The 25,064-nt window shown below is 39.2% G+C and overlaps 1 protein-coding gene across 36 annotated transcripts in view; it reads left to right on the top strand.

Moving 5' to 3' along the window:
- RIMS2 (regulating synaptic membrane exocytosis 2) overlaps positions 1-25,064 on the top strand; it is a 350,853-nt gene that overhangs the window by 42,612 nt on the left and 283,177 nt on the right. For 28 of the 36 annotated variants that reach the window (XM_081013749.1, XM_081013716.1, XM_081013719.1 and 25 more), the window contains exons 2-4: positions 1,219-1,251; positions 1,647-1,733; positions 14,119-14,329. In XM_081013749.1, coding sequence (XP_080869875.1) covers positions 1,219-1,251; positions 1,647-1,733; positions 14,119-14,329 — 331 coding nt within the window. The remainder of the gene's footprint in view (positions 1-1,218; positions 1,252-1,646; positions 1,734-14,118; positions 14,330-25,064) is intronic. The other 8 variants (XM_081013718.1, XM_081013724.1, XM_081013748.1 and 5 more) reach the window with 1 other exon arrangement.

The following is a 25,064-nucleotide window of genomic DNA, read 5'->3' as shown; positions in this document are numbered from 1 at the left end:
ATGCATTACATTACACCTGGGCACTGATCATGCTGGCTGGGAATTGAAGCATTGCCCTCAAGATCCCTTCTAACTCTACAATTCTATGATCCTAAGTCCAACAAAATCTGAAGGGCAGCATGTTGGCAATACTTGCCATGCTAGCTCATAGCATCATGTACAAGCAACAATTGGAATTTTACATCCTCTTAAGGAGCTTCAATTTCCTACATTTCTGAGGCAGCAGCATGGGACACATTTGGCACTTTTTGTACAGGAAGAGTGACTGGATTTCAGTAAATGAAGACTAGCATGACCTAGCATAGCCTTCCCTGAACTGGTGCTCTCAGATTGGGGAAGGCTGACCTAGCATATGGTATGGCTCTAAACATACAGTGTTTAGAATATTTTGCTTGCAACATTGTTAATGAAACATTGAATTTTTAAGACATTTCATATGAAAAATATAAATGGAAGTTGTCTGTTAGATTTGAGAATGCTTTGTTAAACTAGGGAATGTGTTAACTAGTCTTGTTCACACTTGTTTGATTAGATTTCATGTGGAGGATGAAATTTAGCTTTTATCTACTTGCTCTTAGGATTCGTACACCGTTGTGTGCTTCTGATGATTATTGCAACAAGGATCATCACAGGCTGAAAGCAGTTTGAAGCAAGCATTTCATCACAAACTTAATGTATTTACTTTACAGAGAAACAGAGAGATTACTTAGTGATTAACTCTTCTACAAATATGTGAAGAGATGCAAAATACTTGCAATTTGTTCTGTTTAATTAAATTTTTTAAAATATTTTTATTTGTAGCCCTTTTTATTGTTTATAGTGACTAAAATAATGTTAAATTTAATATATTAGTTTATGGTTCAATATATGCTGTAGGTCACATAGCTAATTAAAATAATTAATTTTCATTATTTAAATTAATTCTGTTGAAAGAACTAGGTGTTCATTATGAAATGTCACAACAGTAATTAAGAATTTTACGTGTTTTTTATTTTATTTTATTTATTAAATTTGTATACCATCCTTCATCTGAAGATGTTTGTGATATTGTAATAATATCATTAGCCTAGTGGAAAACTTGTCTAGATACAAGTTTTGGCAAGTGAACAGGGAAATGACAGCATTCTTTCTGTTGCCTGTCGAGTGAGAGGGTGAGGACTGCAGATAGGATTTGTGTTCTAGTACACTGCACTCAGCTGCACAAACTTATTTTTTTAGGGTGAAAGAAGAACAAAAACCACAAGCGACACAGTAAGTAAAAAAATCTTAAAAGTGTAGTGGGCTTGACTTCTCTACCTTTGCCATATTCTGCTTTCTGCACCTTTTGATGGTATTAGGTTTCACTAATATCTGATAGGCTGCTGGTAGTCATCTGCTTTCTGATTGGCTTGTAAGAGCTGCTTGCGGCTTCTTACTTCATCCACATATTAGCTGGATGTAGTTTCTTGCTACCTGCTTCTGGACTATTTAAATGTAAAACTTTATTTCCCCTTACATCCTATTAGTGGCTGACTTAATTGCAGTGAACATTCCCATTGGCTTTAGCTTTTCTGCCTTTATATGACTATTATTATTGGGTAAGAAAGCATTTATGCTAGTGTGATTTTATTTGGTTATTCAGTCACATTATTTGCTTATTTAAACAGGTGGTTTCCCTTTAGTGGGATCACTGAGCTGGTAAATAACGTTCTTCAGCCACAGCAAAAACAACAAAATGAAAAGGAGCCCCAGACGTAAGTAAGCCGCTATCTGTAGACTAAGTACTGCTGTAGCATTAAAACATACCACAGAGTATGTTTAAATAATATATAACATCCTTATAAGAGCATCTTTCAAATTGAGACTGCAATCCTGTGCATGCTTGCTGGGTAGTAAATCTTGCTGAACTCATTGTGACTTACTGCTCAGTTAGCATCTATAGGATTAGCTATATAACTGATTCTGCTTTTCAATCTTTAATTGGCAAAAGGAAATTGAACCTGGCTTTAGGTTTGGTTGGTTAGGAATGCTTCCTGCTCTGTAGGGGACCAGCTTCTTTCATGAACTTCATGCGCAGAACTCCTTCAAAATTAAGATGACTGATATGCATGAAGAGCTTGAATTTTCAGATCAGTTGTGTGAATGCCCCTGATAATTATTTACACATATTTACCTACATCATCACTGTGTCATTCCTTTACAATATCTGTCAAGTTGCAAGGCAGATATTGTCTTCTGTGTTTACCATCATGCATAAATGGATTTCCCTTAATGAGAACCATATGAAAAAATGGCTCATTTTTTAATTTAAAGATGTGATGGTTGTGACAGAAATGGCAAAGTTCGGAGACTCAGACTTAAGCTTAATCTAGTGTTAGAGAATTATACATCAAGGATATTAAAAACTGAACATATAAGGTTACATTGAGTATTACTTTTAAGTTAATTTAAATGGCGCTCTCTCTCCCTTATGTCAACCAAATAACTATTCTGAAGCATCAATATTATTTATTTATCTGCTAGTAATACAAAGGCTAAAGAGAAATGGAACAAAATGTTTTCCCCATCACACCTCTACTGGCGTGTGAGAGTTGTCCTTGGATCTTCCTGAACATGGTTGATTGTATTGTATTATTACTTGGGCTTTGCAACTTGATTATTGTATTTAAATAATTTTTTATAGTTAAAAATCCAGGCTGTGAATTAGAGTCCAACATGCAGGTCGTGTACTTATTGTTTGACTGAGACAAATAAAAGTTCTGTTTGTTTTCTTGCTATACAGTGGAGAAGCCTCAATTTAATGTTATTGATTTAATGCAAAGTGATTCTTTTGAAAGCCTCTGAATATCTTTTAGTGATTTTTTTCATACTGAATTTATTTGAAAATCTTTTGTTTTCTATAAATTTGATTATAACTTTATCACTGAACTATCCTTCTAACTTTTGCCATTCCTTAAGGTCTGTTTTTTTTTTTAATTGATTCTTAATTTCAAATAACAAAACATACCCATACAAGGAAAACAGAGCTTAGTAACTGCACAGAAAAGAAAGAAAAATAGTGGCTATGGCTGTAGTTTTAGATGTTTCAAGAACGGCAATCAAATGAAAATGTCTCTCCATAAGTTTCCATAAGTTGATGAAGGATTAAAAGTGTGTTCGATTGTCTTAACAAAGTCAATAAAAGGATACCATGTCGTATAGAAGGTGTGATTCTTCCACTTGATCAATATTCATTTTGTGAAATGGTTAATTTGTTCAAAGCAAGATATCTCATACCTAGGAAATCCAGGCCTCAAAAAGATTTGCATTTAAAGTTTTCCCATTGTTTTGCAACCACTAATGTAGCTGCAGTTAATAAATGGGGGATGAAGTCATTATCGGTTATGTTATTAATCTGAGGGGTAAAATAAGATAATAGGGCTTATTTTGGGTCTGGTTGTAGTGATTGCCCAATCATTTAAATTAATTAGTTGAAAAACTTTCTCCCAAAAGGGAATAATTTTGAGGTTGAATCACCACATGTGTGTACTAGAGAGCCAAGGAAATTGCATTCCCACTAGCAAAGGTTGAATGTGTTGTGATTAATTCCATATAGTCTGTCTGGGCACATGTACAGCAATGTGCTATCTTTAAAGCATTTTTATGACTATTTCAAATTTGCTGACCCTGTACCTTTGGAAGTACCTCGTGAAGTGTACCAATCTCCACCTCTGCATTGGAGGAAGGATTTTGTATCAGTATTGTGTTTCCTTTTTTTATTTATTTAATGTGTGCCTTGTAAAAAAAAAAAGTCTAGGTTACCTCACTTTAAAGCAGACCATATCCCTCTTCTTTTATTTGGTGTACTCAGGTCATTTACGTTGCAAGTTATTTCAGCTAAGTGTGGCACTATAAGATTAATTTAAAATTACACAGCATCTACCAGGCAATAGATCTATTATGCATCATAGTAATTTCAGTGTTATTATCATATTCCATCAGCACAAAATAAAGATGCCATTAATTCCAACAGGGATTAATTTCAACATTCAAACTCTCCCTCCCCCTGCCCTAATCCCCCAACCTTCCCAACAGAATAATCCCTACACCTCTGGTTGGGAGCAGAATAGTCCATCTCTTCCTTCATGCGCCAAGTGCTCATGAATTAAGATGAAATTGGGGGTATACCAACAGCTTCCATCAGAGCTGTGAAACAAAACATACATTACGATGATAGTTCAGGAATATTAAACCAGAGCTGTAAGCAAATATATCTGCAGAGGCAGATTTGGGGCAGTGCAACCGGTTCCGCCACACTGGACACCAAGCCTAGGAGGCTCCAAAGGATGTTGCAACTGTGATGTAGTGTATTGAACAGAACTGAAGGTGAAATGTGGCCTTACACAGGGTCTCACTAAAAGAAAGACCTAAGTTTGCCCTGATGTACGTTGGTTCAGATTGCTAAAACTGTAGAATTAAAATATTCAGAAATATGAGACTAACTACGGGTTGAAATTAACTACTCAACAATCACATGGTGTTAATTCTTTCTTTAGAAAAGCATTTTAGCGTGTCTGGCATTTCCAGTTTGTTTTATAAAACCACATTCCTAAGCAACTTGGAAGTTCCCTTGAAATTAGTTGTTCTTAATGCCCTATGGATTAATTGTGGAGTTAGATAAACACGTAATCTTATTTGTTTCTATGTTAAGAATTCTTAATGACTAAAATCTGAATCTTGTATGAGCTGATGTGATATAAACAGGTTTATGTAGTTGTTACTTGTGCCTCTTGAAACTGGTAGCATGTAAGGCAACCAACGAACAGTAGGTGGAGCCAGAACCAATGACAAGCAGAGTTAACCCATTTTAGCTTTGTTCTCTGAATATTATGCTATGTACGAGGGCAGGGCCAAGACATTTTGGCACCTGAGGTGAACCATAAACTCCCACCTCCCTCCCCACGAGGGAAGAAGGGGCGAGTGAAGATCTACATCAGTAACAAGGTGGGGCACAGTAAACATCTATGTTGGGATCTGCTGTCCCTGTGAATACTGCCGTCTGAGGCGGTTGCCTCACCTTGCTTCCTGGGTGGGCTGGCTCAGCTATGTGCAGTTGCTCTTATTTTTATGTATAAATAAAATGGATTGTCACACCTATCTGTATTTTTGGATTCTCCATGGGGCCATGGCTATTGGGATTCTCATGATGAGCCCATGTACTTCCAAAAGAACCACTAGACCATGATCTGCTAAGGTGATAATCACACATATGGGGAGTAGTGCAGTATTGTGCTTCCTGTCCTGTCCCTGATCTGTATGTTTAGCTGGAAGTCCAAACAGAGTCTGTGTATATTCAATTATACATGTTTAAGTTCTGCATGCAGGATCTGAGATGTATTTTTGTAAGGTTCATAATGTCATAGAAAGAAACTACACATGTTCACCTTGTACATGCATGTGTTCTATTCATTTCTTGGATGTGTGGAGGCCAGGCATGAGGATTCTGCTTCTATTCCATGTATTCAGTGAACATTGTTTGAAAAGGGCTAAGGTCAATGAACAACATGAATAATTGTACTAAATAGAGAAGAATATATATAGCTAGCAGCAACTGGTTTGTGGATTATGTTTTTATTATTTGGAATTCTCAAGGAAACCTTCTTGCTTCTTGCCTCTGATCTTTAACCACATTGGCCCCATCGTACCTTTCCTATTTTGTGGTATACATTCCAGCCAACGTTCTCTTATTGTGATGTTGCATGTAGGTTCCAAACTAAAGGAATAATATATACCACCTTATTGTTAATATTCAAAGCTTTAAGGCCCTGTTATGGTTGTGCTTGTAGTTCCACGACCGATTTTCTCATCAGAGTTTTTGTTAATGCAAAGTAGCTGCAGGTGACTTGAAGTGGGGATTTTGAGTGGTGAACCATTTTTCTCATCAATATGCCGCTTCAGCTGCTTTTTCTCCTGAATGGGAAAAGATATGGAGATCCCATATTCTCACCCCCATGGGTGGTTGTGTGGGAGCTTGCTTTCTTCAAAGAAAGGATCTGGGAAAGAAAGTAGAGTAGAAAACTTTATAAATTTGGAATATCATGTTGTGTGTTTAAGTGTGAACTTAAAAAGTGCGAAGTAGCCCCACATATGTGCATTAAAATATTATGATATTAGACTTATGCAGGCCAGACTCCCAAAGCTATAGTGAAAGCAGAGAGTTGGAGCCATATGTCTGTGGGTCAGTAACCAAATAGCAATGTTGTGTTCTGATTAGTCGAGACAATTCTATTCAGTGTAATATAATGAGATTCCTCCTGGCTTTCTTTTCTTGGCTCACAATGGTGCCTATCACTTTGCCAAAAAATGTGTATGTTTTCTATTCTGGCTCCTAGGCCTAACCTATACATTTAGAGTCTCAGCCCTGAGACATCATTGCTGACGGTACTTCTACGGATTTCCTCAATAAAAAGCCAGAGTGGGAACTAGTAGGATTATCCAGTGTTGTCAGTATTAGCTGTGGAAATACATGTGTTGCTAACAGTGAAAGGAAGATACTATATGTGTTTAATTATATCTTTCAGCTGTGCCAGTAGCTTACCCATATTATCTTGGGCCATGTTCATTGACCATGCCTAATATGCATTGGTATTATGTCATCATATGCCCTCCCACAGTTCATTTATGAAAACAAAAACACTCTTGTGTACTTATTTTCACAACCAGGCTGTTAGTGTGACCTACCCGCATTACACATTACTGTAAGCTCTTCTCTACCTGCTGCACACTACCTGTTGTATTCATTTACGTGATATATTCTGCTTCAGTTTAGTAATTTTTGGGTGGCAATCCCATACACAATTACTTCAGGGTAAATTCCCCATTGAACTTTTCAGGACTCACTCTTGAGTAAATCTGCACAGGGTTGGGCTTCTGAATCTTGTGATTTAATATCAAAGAGATTTATTTATTATTTTGGTTAGAAACAGATATTTTCCTGTAATATCTCATCAAAAGTTCTAACTGAACTTCACAAGCTGTAGTGTATTATGTGTAGTACCTGGATCATATGGAACTTTCTCTGGTTTGTAGAGAGGAGAGGGACAAGCCTGTATTCAGTCACTTGAACACTCTTACCAGCTTAGTAAATATTAGAACCCTGTATGTCTGCGTGTTTCTGGATCATCAGTTTATTGAAATTTGTGCTGCTTTGTTTGTGGGGAGATTAAGAGCAGAATGGCTAGTTAATGAGCATTCATTCTTATTTCGTTGCAGAGAGGTTAGATGACATTGTGTCAAAGCAATGTTATCCTACACATTACAGTGCATTTCCCCACCACTTTTTGTATCTCAGAAAGTCTCCCCCCCCCCCGAAACTGGCACTGAGTCTATCACCCTTACCTTCCATACTAATAAATGAGTTTATAGAGAATCAACTGTATTCTACTGTAAACTTACAAATCTGGTTTCAACAATAGATGCTGCATGTGGTCAACTGCCTGAAAGTTGGGCATATAATTTCATATAACCAGGTGACAAGATTGGCTATGTTTCAATATCTGCAACTTACACACATTATGGAACAATTAATAGTTAAATATAGACCACCCTGTTGAAATACTAATTTTGAAAGTATAATGATATATGCTAATGTACAGAAAATACCTCTTACCACTTTGGCAGCAGTTGTGGTCTGGCATGGCTGTAGGCAAGCCGGGATTGGGCATAGGCCTTCCTGTACAGCTGGCTGGTGTCATCATGAGCCTTGGCCAACCATGGGGAGTGTCAGGACTCTCCTTAATTTCAAAGTCAAACTGGCCAATCATAGCCAATTTAGGGGGTGGAACTATTGGTGCAGAGCAGATTGAAGCCTATGGTTGGTAGACTTGAGTCAGATCTTTCTCAAACACATTTAAACCAGCTGCGCTTTCTTTCAGCATCACAGTTGGCATTGGATTTTGGGAAACTTGGATGCTCCTGAAGAGACTTAGCAAGTAGCCAAAGAATTTTGGCCATAAAGTGGCTGAAGATTGTTGGCGGCAGGAGGGAACCTGCAGAAGATTGCATGTAAAAGAAAGTGGAAAAAGGATTTGAGAAATTTCTGTTTGACCATAAGACAAACATAATGGATATGGATTTTTAAAACAACATCAAAAACATTAATAAGCACTAATCTAAATGAAAGTTTTTAAAAATCCACCAAGCAGTAGTATTTTATACCCCATAAATTAAGATAAAGTTATTTTTCTGGAGATGTAGGATATTAAGGGCTGGCTATCTTCATATTTTCTGGAGTTGTGTAAAAAACAACAAACCAAATCTGGAATTTGGTTCTCAACACAGTACAGGAAATTAGAGGATATAATATGTCAAGAAGCTCTAAGAATACCTTTCTGTGTATATTAAAAACAGAAGTGAAAAATACCAACTTAAAATTGGTTGCTAGTTTATTACCAGGAGCAAGATTATGCATTGGTCAGCTTTGGAAAGAAAAAAAACAGCTCCAACATTAAAAGAGTGGTTACAGAATATATGGACATATCTGAGAAGAATTCCAAATAATCAACAAGACAAATTCATAGAAAGATGGACATTTTAAATTAAGTATTATAATAAAAAGTCAATCCTTGCAACTCTTTCCCATCCATATGATTTTGTATTCTTTCTTTTAACATATTCACAGTCCCAATCTATTACTCATTACGTATCCAAACAAGGCAAAGAAGGGTGGTGCTGTGAGGCTGTAATGAAAAACTTAATGATATCTAAAGCCACTCATGTGGAAAATTAGAAACTATTCTGAAGTTTTTTGTTGTTTTTTTTAAAGTCCAATCTTTTGGGGAAGCAGGTTTGTTGCACAAGAGTTCCAAATCAGCTTTAATTGAGCAACCTTAATTTACCAGCATTTGATTGAATCCCTCCTGAAAATAGTGACGGTCTGGAAGTGCCCCCTTGGTTGGGTTTCTGTATCAGTGTAGATTCCTTCATTCTGTGGGTACATTTATATGTGTATTCCGGGAGATGTCATGTACAGTGGTACCCCGCAAGACGAACGCCTCGCAAGACGGAAAACCCGCTAGACGAAAGGGTTTTCCTTTTTGGAGGCGCTTCGCAAAACGAATTTCCCTATGGGCTTGCTTCGCAAGACGACAGCCCATAGGGAAATCTCCGGGACAGCGGGGAAGCGCAGCGCGTCTTCCCCACTGTCCTCGGACCTCCTCCCGCCGCCCGGCTTCGGAACGAATCTCCGATGCCGGGCGGGGGGGGGAACGCCTCCTCCCGCCGCCCGGCATCGGAACGAAGCTCCGATGCCGGGCGGCGGGGCGGGAACGCCTCCTCCCGATGCCGGGCGGGGGGGAACGCCTCCTCCCGCCGCCCGGCATCGGAACGAAGCTCCGATGCCGGGCGGCGGGGCAGGAACGCCTTCTCCCGCCGCCCGGCATCAGAACGAAGCTCCGATGCCGGGCGGGGGGGGAGAACGCCTCCTCCCGCCGCCCGGCATCGGAACGAAGCTCCGATGCCGGGGGGGGGAACGCCTCCTCCCGATGCCGGGCGGGGGGGAACGCCTCCTCCCGCCGCCCGGCATCGGAACGAAGCTCCGATGCCGGGCGGCGGGGCAGGAACGCCTCCTCCCGATGCCGGGCGGGGGGGGAACGCCTCCTCCCGCCGCCCGGCATCGGAACGAAGCTCCGATGCCGGGCGGGGGGGGGGGAGAACGCCTCCTCCCGCCGCCCGGCATCGGAACGAAGCTCCGATGCCGGGGGGGAACGCCTCCTCCCGATGCCGGGCGGGGGGGGAACGCCTCCTCCCGCCTCCCGGCATCGGAACGAAGCTCCGATGCCGGGGGGGGGACGCCTCCTCCCGCCGCCCAGCTTTGGATGGCTTTCCTGAAGACTTGGGGTGGGAGGAGGGTTTTCCTTCCCACCGCCAACATTCAGAATGCTGTTCTGAATGTTGGCGGTGGGGAGGAAAAACCCTCCTCCCACGCAAGCCCCGGGAACAGAGGGAAAGCGCTGCGCGCCTTCCCCTCTGTTCCCGTACCTGTCCTGAAGGCTTGCGGTGGGGAGAAAAGCCCTTCTCCGCACCGCCAGCCTGGAAGCGGTTTCCCTAGGAACGCATTAATTGATTTTCAATGCATTCCTATGGGAAACCGTGCTTCGCAAGACGAAAAACTCGCAAGAAGAAAAAACTTGCGGAACCAATTAATTTCGTCTTGCGAGGCACCACTGTACCTCATTCTCAATGGCAATACTGTGAACTCATACTAACAAAAGTTTTGAAAAGGCTCCTGCAGAATCTAACCAAAAGGTAAAATAGACCTTCATGACTTGGTGGATGGAAGGGTATGTATTGGTCTTCTTGCTTGTTCACATCTCCTGCCACTGGACAACATTGGACTTCATATAAGCATTATAGTAGACTTAAATAAAGAACTTCTGTGAATTCCTCTTCTTGGACTGTTAACACTGTGTGGAGTGGGCCATTGGGAGGATTTTTTTTCTTCCCATTTTTTCTCTTTCTTGTGTGTTGCATACCTAAATAAAATCATTAAAAAGGATGGGAGTAGAGACAGTGTGTACCAGGGACTGGGACCACAAATCTACTAGGGATGGGAACCACCAGGGATGGCGACTCTGTTAAACAGGCTGTAGGGCAAGAGCACCTTTGTGCTTTAATTTAAGCAAGTACTTAACTGTAGTGGCTGGTGCCCATTCTAACTGGTAGGGTAGAAGGCAGAAGGGTTAACAGAATCAATTACTGCCCAGCTAAATCTAGTTTTGCTCCAATCTTTCTACAGACTGATATTGAGGAGTTAGCTAACAGGTGGTGCCATCCCCAGAACTGGCTGTAATTAAGAAGTCAGGCAGGAACATAGGAAGGTACATTAAACTGAGTTAGAGCCACTGGCTCATCTATCTCAGCATTTATGCTGACGGGCAATGACTTTCCATGGTTGCAGACAGGAAACATCCCCAGCCCTACCTGGAGATGCTGGGGATCGAACCTAGAACTTTCTGCATGCAAAGCAGATGCTATACCACCTGGGTAACAAGTTTGCATTCTTTTAATAAATGAAACTAATAGTTTATCCTCAATTTGGGTATGTTCCCCCAACACCCTTAATAGCAGTGTCTTATAATGTGTTACGGGAGGTGGTGGCGCTGTGATCTAAACCACTTGTTTAACAGAAGGTCGGCGGTTCGAATCTGCATGATGGGGTGAGCTCCCATTGCTCTGTCTCAGCTGCTGCCAACCTAGCAGTTCAAAAGCACAGCAATGCAAGTAGATAAACAGGTATTGCTGTGGCGGGAAGGTAAACGGCGTTTCCGTGAGCTCTGGTTTCCGCCATGGTATTCCGTTGTGTCAGAAGTGGTTTTGTCATGCTGGCCACATGACCTGGAAAGCTGTCTGTGGACAAACGCCGGCTCCCTCAGCCTGAAAGCGAGATGAGCGCCGCAATCCTATAGTCGCCTTTGACTGGACTTAACTGTCCATGGGTACTTTATCTTTTACTTATAATGTGTGAGGCTTGTGCTTGGTAGCTGCTAGAGTAGGAGTAGGGAACCTGTGGTCTTCAGATGTTATTTGACTACAACTTCTACCACCCCTGACCATGATTGCTGAAGATCATGTGAACTGTCCATCTGCACAGTTGGGTCTCTGTACAGAGTGTCTGGTTCATACATGGTACTGTCTATGTGGTGGAGGTGACGAGATGCATCTTTCCCCAGACAATGTAAAGACTTTCAGTGGCTTGGTAAATGCTTGAATTGTACTTGTGGTAAAATTGTATCTGTGGTTGGGAGTTGCTGTTTCAATATGTAGCAAGGTCAGACATTCATTCCCGATCTAAGTTTATTTTCCTATCTCGCTCACTATGTGAGAGCTTGGCTTTATCATGCTTTGCCCCCTGTTGTCAAATAATTCTCTGTGTGTATTATTGTTTGCTGCCAGTGCCTCTGCCCTATTTTTTAAACTTTGTTTTAATTATAGAAACAATTTTAATCCGCTGCACTAAAATCATTGCATCACCAACTGTGCAAATGCAGGGCATAATTGGCTAAAGCAACATGTATTACTCCAGGCCTCCCCCCGCCCCACCCCCCTGGTCACACATACACAGCTCCGAACAGCGTAAGATTAGATGATGGAGTGGTAAACACTCCTGATCCCTGACTATGCTAGCACACCCAGCATTGTCCATGCTTATCTCCTATTCATTAAAAAGGAAAGCCATCAAGTAAGAACAATACTGTTGCAGCAGTAAAAGGATACAAGTTATTTAATAATTGAACATTCTCATGAATGTTGTAAATGATGTGGAATGAACTCATTCTAATCCTGATACTGTAATGTCCAGGGGTGTTATATTTCTGAGTTAAGGTAGACTGATCTATTATTTGGCACTTGTTTATTTTTGTCACGTGAGATGAAGTCTTACAGACAGTTAATTCTGCATTTACTAGTGTGGGTAATATCTTCTCAGTAGTAACAGATTTTTTGGCTTCAAACAGATGGCTCTGATCTGCTGTACATAATATATTAGCTGAAATGACAGACTTTTCATAAATGCACTAATGCTTAATTTTGTTATTTTTGCGTCATCAGTTTTTAAATATTGTGACCCTTTTACAGTGGGTTAACCACTGTATGAATAGACTAAAAGTATAGCTTACGGAAAGCATGTTGGTGGGGGGGGTGTCAGGTACAAAGTTGTGCATATGAAGTAAAATTTGTGCATGCTGAATTTTTTAAAGCCTACCTTCTTAACTGATTTTAAAAGAAATTGCTGATTAATGCTTTTTTGGATTCTATGGACAAGTAAAGTTTCAAGTCAAATATAAGTCAAGATGTGATGAAATTCATTAAGTCAACTGGTTAAGATTTATAGCATGGCTAAGGTCATGGCTAAGGAGATAAATATCAATGAGAGATAAAAATAAACAGCATTAGATATGTAATGCAGGTAAGTATTATCAGCCGGACAAGATAAATTCTGTTTTGAAATAGGTAAAGAATTCTCATGGTGTCTCTAGCTGAAAAGTAAGAAATGAAACGACTGAAGAGATCAAAACAGATGTATGCATTCTGAGGAAGCTTACAGTAATAAGTGCAAATCATAGTTACACCATAAATATATAAAGAATAATATGTAACTTAGCATTGGTCTCACAATTTTAATTGACCATATGGTTCTCTTCTACACATTTGCTTTTGAGTCCCACACTAAACATTGTACTTACAAAGCGCTTGCTGGATGGCATATTGGCAGGGAGCCAGACTTGCAAGATTAGTAAACAAAGACGAACTTTATTCAGTACTGAACATTGTGAACAAAAAGGGCAAGCAGGCAGGTCTGCCAAAACAATTCATTTTCTTCTTCCAGTTCCTCTTCCAGTTATTTGGTCTGATTTCATAATATACAGTTGCCTTCAGAAGGCTGTTATTAGTTTAAAAATTGTTTATAATGTCCACGTTAGTGAAATATTATTGTTTCAATAGATTTTATGCCTTTTTCCTTTATGTACATTTACCTAATATAGTTTTAAAAGCTCAAAATACTAAACCCACTATTCCTTGTGCTTGTCTGTTGTGGGTTAGTAGTGAAGCAACAGGCACTGGCACACACCTGCAAACTCCATTCCCTTGCTTTTTTTAATGCTCAGGTTGCCACCTCCCAATTCAGAAATTATTCCTGTTATTTTTAAGGGTTACAGGATGGGCAGAAGTTCAGCAAACTGGAACCAATGCTGCAGCAGTCTGACTGTTCTGTTTTGCCACCCAGAGCAGATGAGAGTGGGACCCTCAACAGTGTACCTACCTATGGGCAAGGGCTGTAGCTCAGTGCTAGTCTATGCTTTGTGTTGTGTCACAAAAAGGAGTTACCATTAGTCTTCTTCCTAAACTGCATGCTGAATTCTTATATCTAAGTCTCATAGAGTTGCACAGGTATATTTGGCTCAGAATGTTTTATTTAGTTCAATTAGAACTACTATGAGGAAATAACATCCAACTAATCCTGATATGTTGATGCAGCGTGTGCTATAATAATGTGATTAGTTGGTTAATAAAATATTGAAATATTTAAAATGTAATCACTGACAGACCTATTTTCTTATTGCTGTCTTTGTATTATAAATCTTCTACTGTTTGCTTCTGCAGGAAATTGCATCAACAGTTTGAAATGTATAAAGAACAGGTGAAAAAGATGGGTGAAGAATCACAGCAACACCAGGAGCAGAAGGGTGATGCTCCAACCTGTGGTATCTGCCACAAAACGAAATTTGCCGATGGCTGTGGCCATAATTGTTCATATTGCCAAACTAAATTCTGTGCACGTTGTGGAGGAAGAGTGTCGTTACGCTCAAACAAGGTAAGAAAATATATTACAATGAGTATTCCTGATATTTTATTCTGGTATTGTTTATTGCTATTACTTTGAGAATATATGTTATTCCAGATGTGTGAGGTCCACATCAGATTATCACATCAGTGATAACGTGGAAGAATTAGTGTCTGTAAAGACCCTTTCCACATCATAATTGCAGCCTTTGTTCAGAAACCATAGATTAAGCCGGGAATCTTATACCAACTTACAAAGGACTAAGTCCATTTGAACTTAACAGGGTTGGCTTCTAGGTAGAAATGCATATCAGATATTATTTTAAATAACCTGATAGCTGCAGACCAGCTATTTTGCTCATGGCTTTTAGGGGTAGGAGATTAAATTAAAGAACTGTCTTTCCTGGCACATGAGTGGGTAAGTAAACAAATAAGTTTTTGTGAGAGGCCTTTGGCTTTTGTGAACTTATTTGGAAGATTGGATTAAGTATCTGAAAAGCTAGTGTACTAAGTCCATTTCTTCTCTTGGCCAAAGGTACAAGGTTAGGCATCTGGATCATGGCATTACATGGCAGGAGGGAGGATTAACCATTTCTTCACCAGCTGTTTTCTTACTGAAAATGATAAATGACCACCCAGCCTCTTCTTAAAAACCTCCAATGAAGGAGAGTCCACCACCTTCCGAGGAAGTCCATTCCACTGTCAAACAGCTCTTACCCCCTACAATGCAGTAATCTCAGCTAAAACATCCATGATATCAAATCTCTGCTCAAAAACTTCCAAGGAAAGCGAGTCCACCGCCTCATGGGAGTCTGTTCCACTGTCAAACAGGAAGAAAATTCTTCCTGATGTTTAGCTGGAATATCCTTTTTTGTAACTTGAATCTAATGGTTTGGGTCCTACTCTCCAGATTGGCAGGAAACAAGCTTGCTCCATTTTCCATATGACAGCCCTTTAGCTATTTGAAGATGGCTATCATATTGGTACCGCTCCAGCAGGAAGGTAAACGGCATTTCCATGCGCTGCTCTGGTTCGCCAGAAGCGGCTTAGTCATGCTGGCCACATGACCCGGAAGGTGTACACCAGCTCCCTCGGCCAATAAAGCGAGATGAGCGCCGCAACCCCAGAGTCGTCCGCAACTAGACCTAATGGTCAGGGGTTCCTTTACCTTTACCTATCATATTGGTCTTCTCTTTACCAGGCTAAACATACACAGTTCCCTCAACCATTCCTCATAAGGCTTGGATTCCAGGCTCTATCATCTTGGTCTCCTTCCTTCGCCTTGCTCTGCTTCTCCAACCCTGAACATTTGTCTTTAGTCAGAACCCCTGAACTGCTAAAGCCAATGTTTGGAAAGAATAGCCACTCCATTGTCCCTTCTGCCTGGTTTTCTGTTTCACCACAACAGTCAATCAGCATTTTGGGCCTTCTGAGTATGCTTAGTCCCCATTGTCTTGGTTTTGCCCTCCTTAAGGATTTTTGCTAAATATTTTTGTACTTTTGCAGACCTTGAGATCTTCCTGCTATGCATAGATGGTACCATTTTGGCTACACCACTTGGGAAATTGAGTTAAATCTTAGCATTGGCACTTTTGCAAAGTCAAAAATCTTTATCAGTTAGTCAACGGCCATTGATTCTACAAAAAATAAATCACTCAGAGTATGATAAAAACAAAACAGCATATCTGACCTTCTATGCAGCAGTGCTAACAAACAATAGCACATTGTAAAAAAGGTGAAATGCTACATATATTTATAATATTTATCATTTATAACTCAATAGTTTAACCCAAAGTTAGCAGCCACCTATTACTTGCTCCCCTCCCTAACTTTTATTGTTCTGAATCATGCTGGCAGTCAACCATATTTGATTCAACCCATTCCTTTTTAATAGACAAAGCTGCAACAGGAAAGCCGACTAGATCAAATATGCATCTGGCTTGCCAGCTGAAAGAGCAGAAAGTCCAATTCTTGAACTTTTTGCAGTTCCCACCCTCCTTTGTAATTTGAAGGTCGATGGGTGCAAATCAAAGTGGCCCATGGAAAAGGGTGGGTAGGGTGAAGAACTTTGCCACACATTCAAGGAGATGGGTGTGTGTCTGCTTACCATACCACAGCATTTGAAAAATATCCTGCCATACTTGCAGACTGCGGTGTGAGACTCTTCTCACCAAAGTTCATAAATTAACAGCACTTTCTATACTGATCATGTGACCACATGATGTCTCTCTGTTTCAATAATGCTGTGTTTCTAAAATTCACAACAAATTTCAGACTCCTGACTGATTTTCAGTGTACAGGTCATACTCCCAATAGAGGTCATACTTCCAATAGAAATGGCAAAAGGATTTATGAATTTTCAACTGATGTGTACTGATTGACCTCAGGCTAGTGACGTAGTGGCATATAGGAAGCGGGCAGCAAAGTGAAAGCACACAAGTTTAACATCCTAGTACATTTTCCACATTGTGGGTGGTATAAAATATTTAATCATTTTAGAAAATGTTTCTTTAATGTACTTTTCCCAGGAGGAAATGAAGGCTGAGGCCCATATACATAACTGAGTAAGTATAGAGTTCTAGGAATTAAGGCCCATTTTCCAAAGGCTGGAAGTGAACCCTATGAGGCCTTAATCATATTGACGAAAAGGAGTAGGGACAAGCATCTGCCCTATAGTAGGAAGCTGCAGCTGCAAACTGGATTTCCCAATCTTAATCTTGTGCTCTTTTAATAGTGAAAAACTCAGGATAGAGAAAAAATTGACCACTCTGCACCCTCCTACAGATTAATAGCAAAGAAGCATAGCCATAGGAGTTGTTTAAGGTATTTATAACACAATGTGTTTGAGCAAGGTACTTTTGCCTAGTAATGAAGGGTTATCATTTCAAATGGGAGAATTCCACAAAATCAAGACAGGCAGAATCCACAAAACACTTTCAGATATGCCCTAGCTAGGAAAAAGTTGTGACAAACAGCATATCAGGGAAAGGAATGGAATATATGTGCAAATACTGGCCTAGAATAGGCTTTACCAGTTCTGGGTTTCTTATGAAATGGAAGTTGACCAGACTGTAGCCTTCTTCAGCCATAATGCCATGAATGGACTTTGGGCTTGCATACTTCCCATACTGTATTTTGCAACAGAGGCCAAAATAGGCAAATTATGATGGGTGGAAAGCAAATTTCAAACGATGGTTTTCAGGTATGGTTTTATGGAAAATCATAGTTTGCCTGAATTAAACTCCGCATAAACTAAAATTTGCTCAAACCAGTAAGGAAGGGAGAGATGCAGACGGTGGGAGCATAGAATCATAGAATTGTAGAGCTGGAGTATAGGACTGCAGTCTAAAATTGTATTCCATATTATTCAATATACCTAAATTCTTCATTCAATATAAAGTGTGAGAATCAAGCAATTTTGTATAATTTATAATACTTGTTTTGTTAGGCTTGTGGATGGGCAAGAAGCCTGTAGGTTACCAAAGACCCTCTCCTAAACTTTGGAAAAATTATTTAGACATGCACCCTCATTTATGAGATTTCAGCAGGTATTGACTGCAGACTTTCACCGTACCTTCATAGCTGTAATGTCTGGAATCTTTCTATTTTTTGTCTTTTTATATGAAAGGTAACTTTCATAGGAAGTTTGATTCTATGACCAGTACTGCATCCTAGAATTATGCCTAGATGGTTTTGACTCCTTGTAGTCTGCAATTTCTGTGTAGTGTAGAATCTTCAGTGATACTGATGTTTCTGGAGAACTGAGATATTAGATGTTACTGCTGGGAGCTATTGTACTCATTTCTATTAAGACACACACAGCTCTTGGCAATATATATTTCATATAGCTTTTATAATGATAGTTTCTTTGCAGTCTATATACTAACAGATATTACTGGTGGGGGAGGTTTCAGAATAGAAGTAACTTTCTTTTTCTCTTTTCTCTTTTCTTGTTCTTTCTTACTTGCTTTCATGGATATGCTCTCCAGGAGGATAAAGTGGTTAGAACCTTTTTTTTGTCTCAGATAATTTATGTTTTGGTATTTTATGTTCAATTGGGTTGCATTGCTGAGGTGCATTATGAGTGCAAGTCAGTTTGGCAGTACTGCTGGAACATGGGCATTTTCCTATTGTTGCTTTTGTAAACTATATAAAGTCTAAAGAGGAGATGCACATGATGAGACACTGGGGACATGCAGAAGATTTTCACCATGGAGCCGCAATTGGCTGCGGTTACATGATGCACATCCACCACATGTTTGAAGATGCAACTTCTCCACTTCATACTTTATATGTTTATAGTGGTGAGGAAGATACACAGATACTAAAGTCAGTAGTAGTTGATCCTTTTCAATTAAAAGCAAACAATGGAAATTGAATTTCTAACAAAAATTAATCAAAAAGAAACCAACCTTGTGGACACCTATGTGTTACATGAAAATTCTCTCTTAAGCAAAGCATTAACATTAAGTATATATTTGTTTTGCATTTTGCACATGATGTATGTTGAAAATTAATAATATCTTCCTCACTAATTGCTTTTCTCTTTAATATTGCAATATGGGATCATATTAGGAGGAAGAGTCTGTTGTATAATAGCTATATTATTTGTAGCCTCTTTTACCCCATGTTCTAACTGGGCCTCAGCAAGTTCCCCAGCATATTTATAGCTGTATCCAGAGAGCTCACAGTATAATCTTAATGGGTAAAAATGCAACCTTAAATTTATTAGTGAGCAAGCCCCATGAACACTAATACATTGGGTTGTATTCAGTGCTGCTGTTCTGCTTATGCAACATGTTCTCACATGCTCAATTGAACTTCCCTGACCTCTCCTCCCATTCTGGGGTAGATTTCTGGGGTGCACAGGGGGAGAAGAGGAGCTCTGCTTCTGGAGTGTTGGATAAAACCCATACTTCCAAGTTAGCATGCAAAAGCTTCCAAGACACATGCCATTACATAACAAAACCCTAATAGAAGCTGGTTAGATAATGTAAAGCTGTAGACCTTACTGACCTTTAATCTGTAAACATATCATATCATTAATATCATTATGTCCCACTGCACATATAATATGGTTTTTATTATTAATACAAAAGGAATGTTATAAATGTAAACCTAAATTTTCTTTAAATGCTTATTTCATTTTAGTTGCTCGCTGTATCCATAGTGCATGAGTTATATACTAATATACACAGGGCAGTGTCTGAGTAAGTTATACTTAGGGTAGACCCATTGAAATCATAACTTAGTTATGACTGACTTAAGTCCTTCGATTTCAGTGGATCTACTCTGAGTGTGACTTAGTTTGCACTACTCAAAAGTAAATGGTGTTTTAAGAGCACTCTCCCAATCTTGTGTTTCCAGCTTAATAGCTAATAGAAAATAATAAAAAGTACATAAGGTCAGAATAATATAATGTGTTGAATACAGGCTTAGCCATGCTTAGAGTAGATCCACTGAGATCAGTGGGACAAGTTAAATGATGACCAGCCAGTCTCATTGATTTTCAGTGGGTCTCCTCTAAGCATGGCTAAATTTGTAACCAAGCCAATGTTCTGGGAATGCTGCTGCAGTTTATTTTGATGAAAAGAAAGAATGCTGCTTTTACAAATATTACAATTTTAAAATACTGGAAACACTTGCTGCTATCTATCATCTTTTGTGTAACTTTTTGAAATGAAAATAATTTGCATAAGAGCACAGTTGTTCAGTAAAAGCCATTAGGGGGTTGTGCCTAAAGTCACTTATGCAGTTATTTAGAAGTCACTGGGGTAGTTAGAATGTAAATTTGAGGACTGAAACTCAGTGTGCTTAAGATTAAGCTCTAAAGCATTGTTTAATTTTTAAAGTTGTATTAATTCATTATGCTAGCTGTTTTTAATCAACTAAGCAGCCCGGAGCACTGGACTTATATTGGAAGAGAGGGGTATAAATTCCCTCAAAAAATAATTAATTTATAAGAAACCTTCCAGGGATTAACAGGGTCGTTCTTGGTTTTCCCTTTGTACTGCAAATTATTGTGCTCCATTGGATACTGGGATACTGTTCTGTACTTCTATAAGGGGGAATATTGCTGCTTCTTTTGAAAACAGTAGTGTCCTTATTTATCTATAGCTTTGGCTTCCAAGTGGAATTTAAAATGATGTACCACTTGCTTGACACACTGTTTGTATAAAGTTGCCCTTATTGTGTTACTGGTTTCTCTTAGCCAATGCTGTGACTGGCAGTAGCTCTTCAAGATCTTTGGAAGAGAGAGATCTTTTTCAGCCTTGCTGCCTGAAATTCTTTGAGTTACTGACCACCTCTCATCATTGCAGCAAGAAATGAGACATCTTCCTTTGACGCTGGGAGTCTAGGATTGCCCTCAAAATTAGCATTAATATAAATTATTCTGCTTCTGAGGTTTGGATTAGCCTGTAATTTGTATGGCATCACTTGTTCTTAATACATTTGCTTTGATGATTAGAGAATTTTGTCTAGTCCCCCCCCCCAACCAGTTTCAAATTATATTTCTAATGTTTGTGGAAAGCTAAGATATAAATTCTAAAAATAAATATAATATAAATTCAAATTAGTTCTCCAAGGGATTCTCTATTCAGCTTTTGAAAACTTAAGAAAGAACTGTAAAATCTCCCTGAATGGCTGATAATGGCTCTAACATGATTTCAGTCAGATTTTTCAGTTCCATGGGGTACATTTTTGGAGCTTCCTTAAATAAGTGAATTTACACCAGGGAAATAATTACTAACTAGTCCTTATTATGGTCATTTTCCTAATTCTTCTGAATTTTTGGGAATGCATTCCTTTGAGATCCCAAAGTTTGCTGTTGTGCAGAGTCCATGTGTGAGCAGTGGAAAGTTGTGCTAAAATAACCAGGTGGGAGAGGTGCTACCCCCATGGTAGACAATCCATACCACTGAAGAAAGGCCTCTGTCGTCCCCACCAAATGCCTCTAAACACACTGAGCAAGTCTTGCACATGTGCATGTCAGGGCCAGCCCATGTCCAGAACCAGAACTGGGTGAAACCTTCTCAGAAAAGGAGATTCCAGTCTGGCACCAGCAATTTCTGGGAAGAGTCATATTCCCAGAAGGAAACCACAACACCTAACTAAGAATACACCCCAGCTCCAAACCCTCCACCCACCAAATCCTGAAGGCTCTAGATCATTTGCCCTTGGCAATCTTAGCAACTCCACATGTAAAAGTGCATATGAGAAGGTGCAACACTTGCTTGGAAGCACAGAGCACTCAGTGTTTGGATCTTACTCAGGAGATGATATCCTTTTTAAAATCGTCAGGATAAGTGAGCTAGAAGTGTGGGTCAGCCAGGCTGATTTTAAAATGCTTTTGTTGCTCTCAGGAAACTGGTGGAACCAAAATTCTATCCCATTTTCTGGTTTCAAACTCCAGTGTCTATCTGGACAGACTGTTCAGCACTAGACCTCTAATCGCTGACGAAGGCTGCTGATGCTGCTGGACAGATCCTCTGTACTCCAGCCTCCAAGCTGCTTGCGTTTCCTGAATCTTGCTGGTCTGTGGGGAGGACAATTCTTTTGCCCTTCAGCACATGGGCCTCAAGCCTCTGATTCTTGGTGAATCATTTGGCTTTGGTGGATTGCTTCCCTATCTAGAATGAAAGACCGGAAATGGGACAGTACTTTGCTTATACTGATGCTAGTCTTCACTTGTTAGGGCCTAAAAGTGATTATGAAGGAAGGAATAACATTGATCTAAAGATACATAGCCATTCCTCCTCATCCCATATTATGCTTTTGATGAAAGGGGTATTGCTCTTTATCGCCCAAAGGATCTTGAGAAGAAAGTGAATTGTGCATGGAGCATATTTTTTTCTGGGAGTCCAATTCAGCCTCAACTATCTTGGCACCAAAGGGTGCTTCAGCTCAATCCCCTTTGCCAAAAAAGGATCAAAGGGGGAGATGTCACTCATGCATTTTCATGAGGTTGGAATGCAAGAGGATTGAATAGAGTTGCCCTCTCCCCAGCAGAGTAGCATGACAGCTAGGAATGTATAGCAGTGCTGAAATCCTACAACCTAATACTGAGTGGTGTTGTGTCATTGAAATAACTCTTGATTAGGTTGTTAAAGTTTTTCTTTAAATACCAATCTACAAATGTATCAACCATCCTTTAAACACTTTTTGATATAGTGGTAAGTAATGAACATGAAGGAAATGCCATCTGCGGAATTAGATCAATAGTCCCTGTAGCCTAGTAGTGCCAACCCTAATATTCTGTAGCTCTCTAGGATTCATGGTGTGATCTTTTCAGCCCTGTTACATAAGTTCCTTAACTGGATGCCACGGATTGAACAGGGAACCTTATATATGCAAAGCACATGTTCCAGAGCTGAGGTAAAGCCCCTCTATCACGACATCAGTTGAGGCGAACTCTAAAAGCTCTTCAGATGCAGAGCCAGAATGTTAAATTGTGTTTGAGTGTTATGTTATATTGACCAGCTGGTGAGGCATTCAGAAACCATATCAAGTGCTGTTAAGTTTCAGACATAGGCCTTTTATCAAACTTAGCTAAGCAAATCCCTTCTTTTAGCCACAGGTGTGTAACAGCACACCTAGGATTCTTTTGAGTACAGTTGGACATTATGGCACAGGAGGAGACAATGAATATTTAACCAGATAGATTTGGCTTCAGCTGCTGGAAACCAGTGCCGATATATATAAATAATGAAGACATTGCTATTAAGAGAGTAAAGTAGAAAGTATAACCAGACTTTCTTTTGTTCTTGGCTGCTTGCTCAGAGCTCTGTGTGGATTGTATCTATAACAAATAGATGATTGAAAACTTCAGGAGTTACATGGAATTGTCCTTGCTTACAGTGGGATTACACCCTCTTTTAAAACAGTAATTTAGTGCTTTATTTTCTTTTGAATGGTAATTTCTGGCAAGTGTATCTTTTACCATTATGTACACTGGATGTGCCACAGCATAGGTTTATGAGAAGCAACTCTGCGCTCAGATATAGATAAGATTTTGGATACAATAAGTGTGCAGCATTATTTTTCCCTTTGAATGCATATCGTGTTTTAACAAGCTACAAAATATCAGGAATGGATCATTACAAATCCACTATTTTTAAAATTAAAAAGATGTCTACAGTTGTGATCCAGGGGATCAGCGGAGAAGAATGGATTTCAGGTAGTTAAATTCAGTTACTTAATCTGTGTGGGTTAATATTTGTGGTTTTTGTAGAAGATTGTTAGTATGATAATTTAGTAAGGTAATTTGCTCAGTACAAGTTGTTTAAAGGACTGTCTAAATATTAAAGCTTTGGAGATAAGGGTGATGACCAGAAAAACAATAAAATGAGGTACTGTACCTGAAATTGTTTAAATTGCTATCTTTAATAGCTGCATTTACTTACTGTATACTTACAATTGCATTTCCCCAATGTTGTTAAACATATATTAGTGTAATTTTATCTTTCACAATTTTTTCTCCATTTAACTTGAACTGAAATAATAATAAACTAATTAAGGATTTGCTGGTGCTAATTTGATTAACAAGGATCTAGTTAGGTGTCTGGTCAGCTTTTGGTTTCTTCTACATATTCTGCATAGATGTAGTGTTTTCTATAATGTTGCAAAAATAATACTATATACTAGCATTTTGTAGATAAGTGGTGTAAGTACTCCTTTTCCGTAAAGATTATATTTCGTTTCTCTCTGCCGCAAAGGGGTAAAATAGTTTCAATCAATTCCTTTTCTTATACGATTCAGTTGTCAGAGACTTAGAATTTGCTGTGGGGTGTAAATCATGTAGTTGTTACATGTTTTGTATGATTACTTATGGTAGAAGAACCAGAAATATTTTTTTTTAAAAATAAAAAATTGTCCAGTAGCACCTTCAGATATATCTGAAGAAATGTGCATGCGCGCACGCGCACACGCACACACATCTACTGCGTCAGACCAACACAGCTACCTACCAGAATCCAGAAATATATTTGTTTGTGAAATAAAAAAGTAAACTGTCAGGTTAATTTATCTGCAACATAGTTATTACTGAATAACCATGTATTTCTGTTTTGTCCTTTTACTGGTTTTCAAAGATGTTATACCTTTATAGTGGACTACTACATCATTAAAAAAATTATAAAACAGATTATGTCAGCAAATATCAGCAATGCGTAAGTATAGCAAAAGATTAAACATTAGGAAAGCTTGAAGAGATGCAGTCTAATAATCCAGGTCAGAATGCCCATTCGCTATCCCATTACAGAATGATAGTGTATGTTTCTCAATTCTTACGTTAAATAAGTTGGATTTCTTGTTATTAAATATACCAAGAAAAAAGCACACCAAGAACTCAGGCCAATGTAAGTTTCAATAGTGGGAGTGGTCGCACTATTTGAGTTTGTAATTCTTGTCAGAATACATACTTTTGAATGGATTAGCTTTTGTTACTATTGACTATTGTCTTGTGAGTAGGGACCACTCCCACTATTGAAATTTACATTGGCCTGAGTTCTTGGTGTGCTTTTTTCTTGGTATGTTTCTCAATTCTGGCATATCTGTAATTTGAAAAGAACCATTTTGTACTTGCTGAAGTAGCTGAGCACTGGAGGATTATAATTGCCCCATTAGTTCTACTTAGCTGTGTTTAGTTAATCCCCAAGCCCATCTCTTTGCTAGGACCACTGCTTTGGCCTAAGCTTTTGCTGGGAAATTAACAACACTGATTTGTTTACATGTTCAGGGTGCAAATTATAGGCTGAATATAATGA

This window comes from Podarcis pityusensis, assembly GCF_964106645.2.
Source record: "Podarcis pityusensis genome assembly, chromosome: 7".
NCBI lineage: Eukaryota > Metazoa > Chordata > Lepidosauria > Squamata > Lacertidae > Podarcis > Podarcis pityusensis.
Note: the sequence above shows the minus strand (reverse complement) of the source record. Positions and strands in the feature narration are given on the sequence as shown.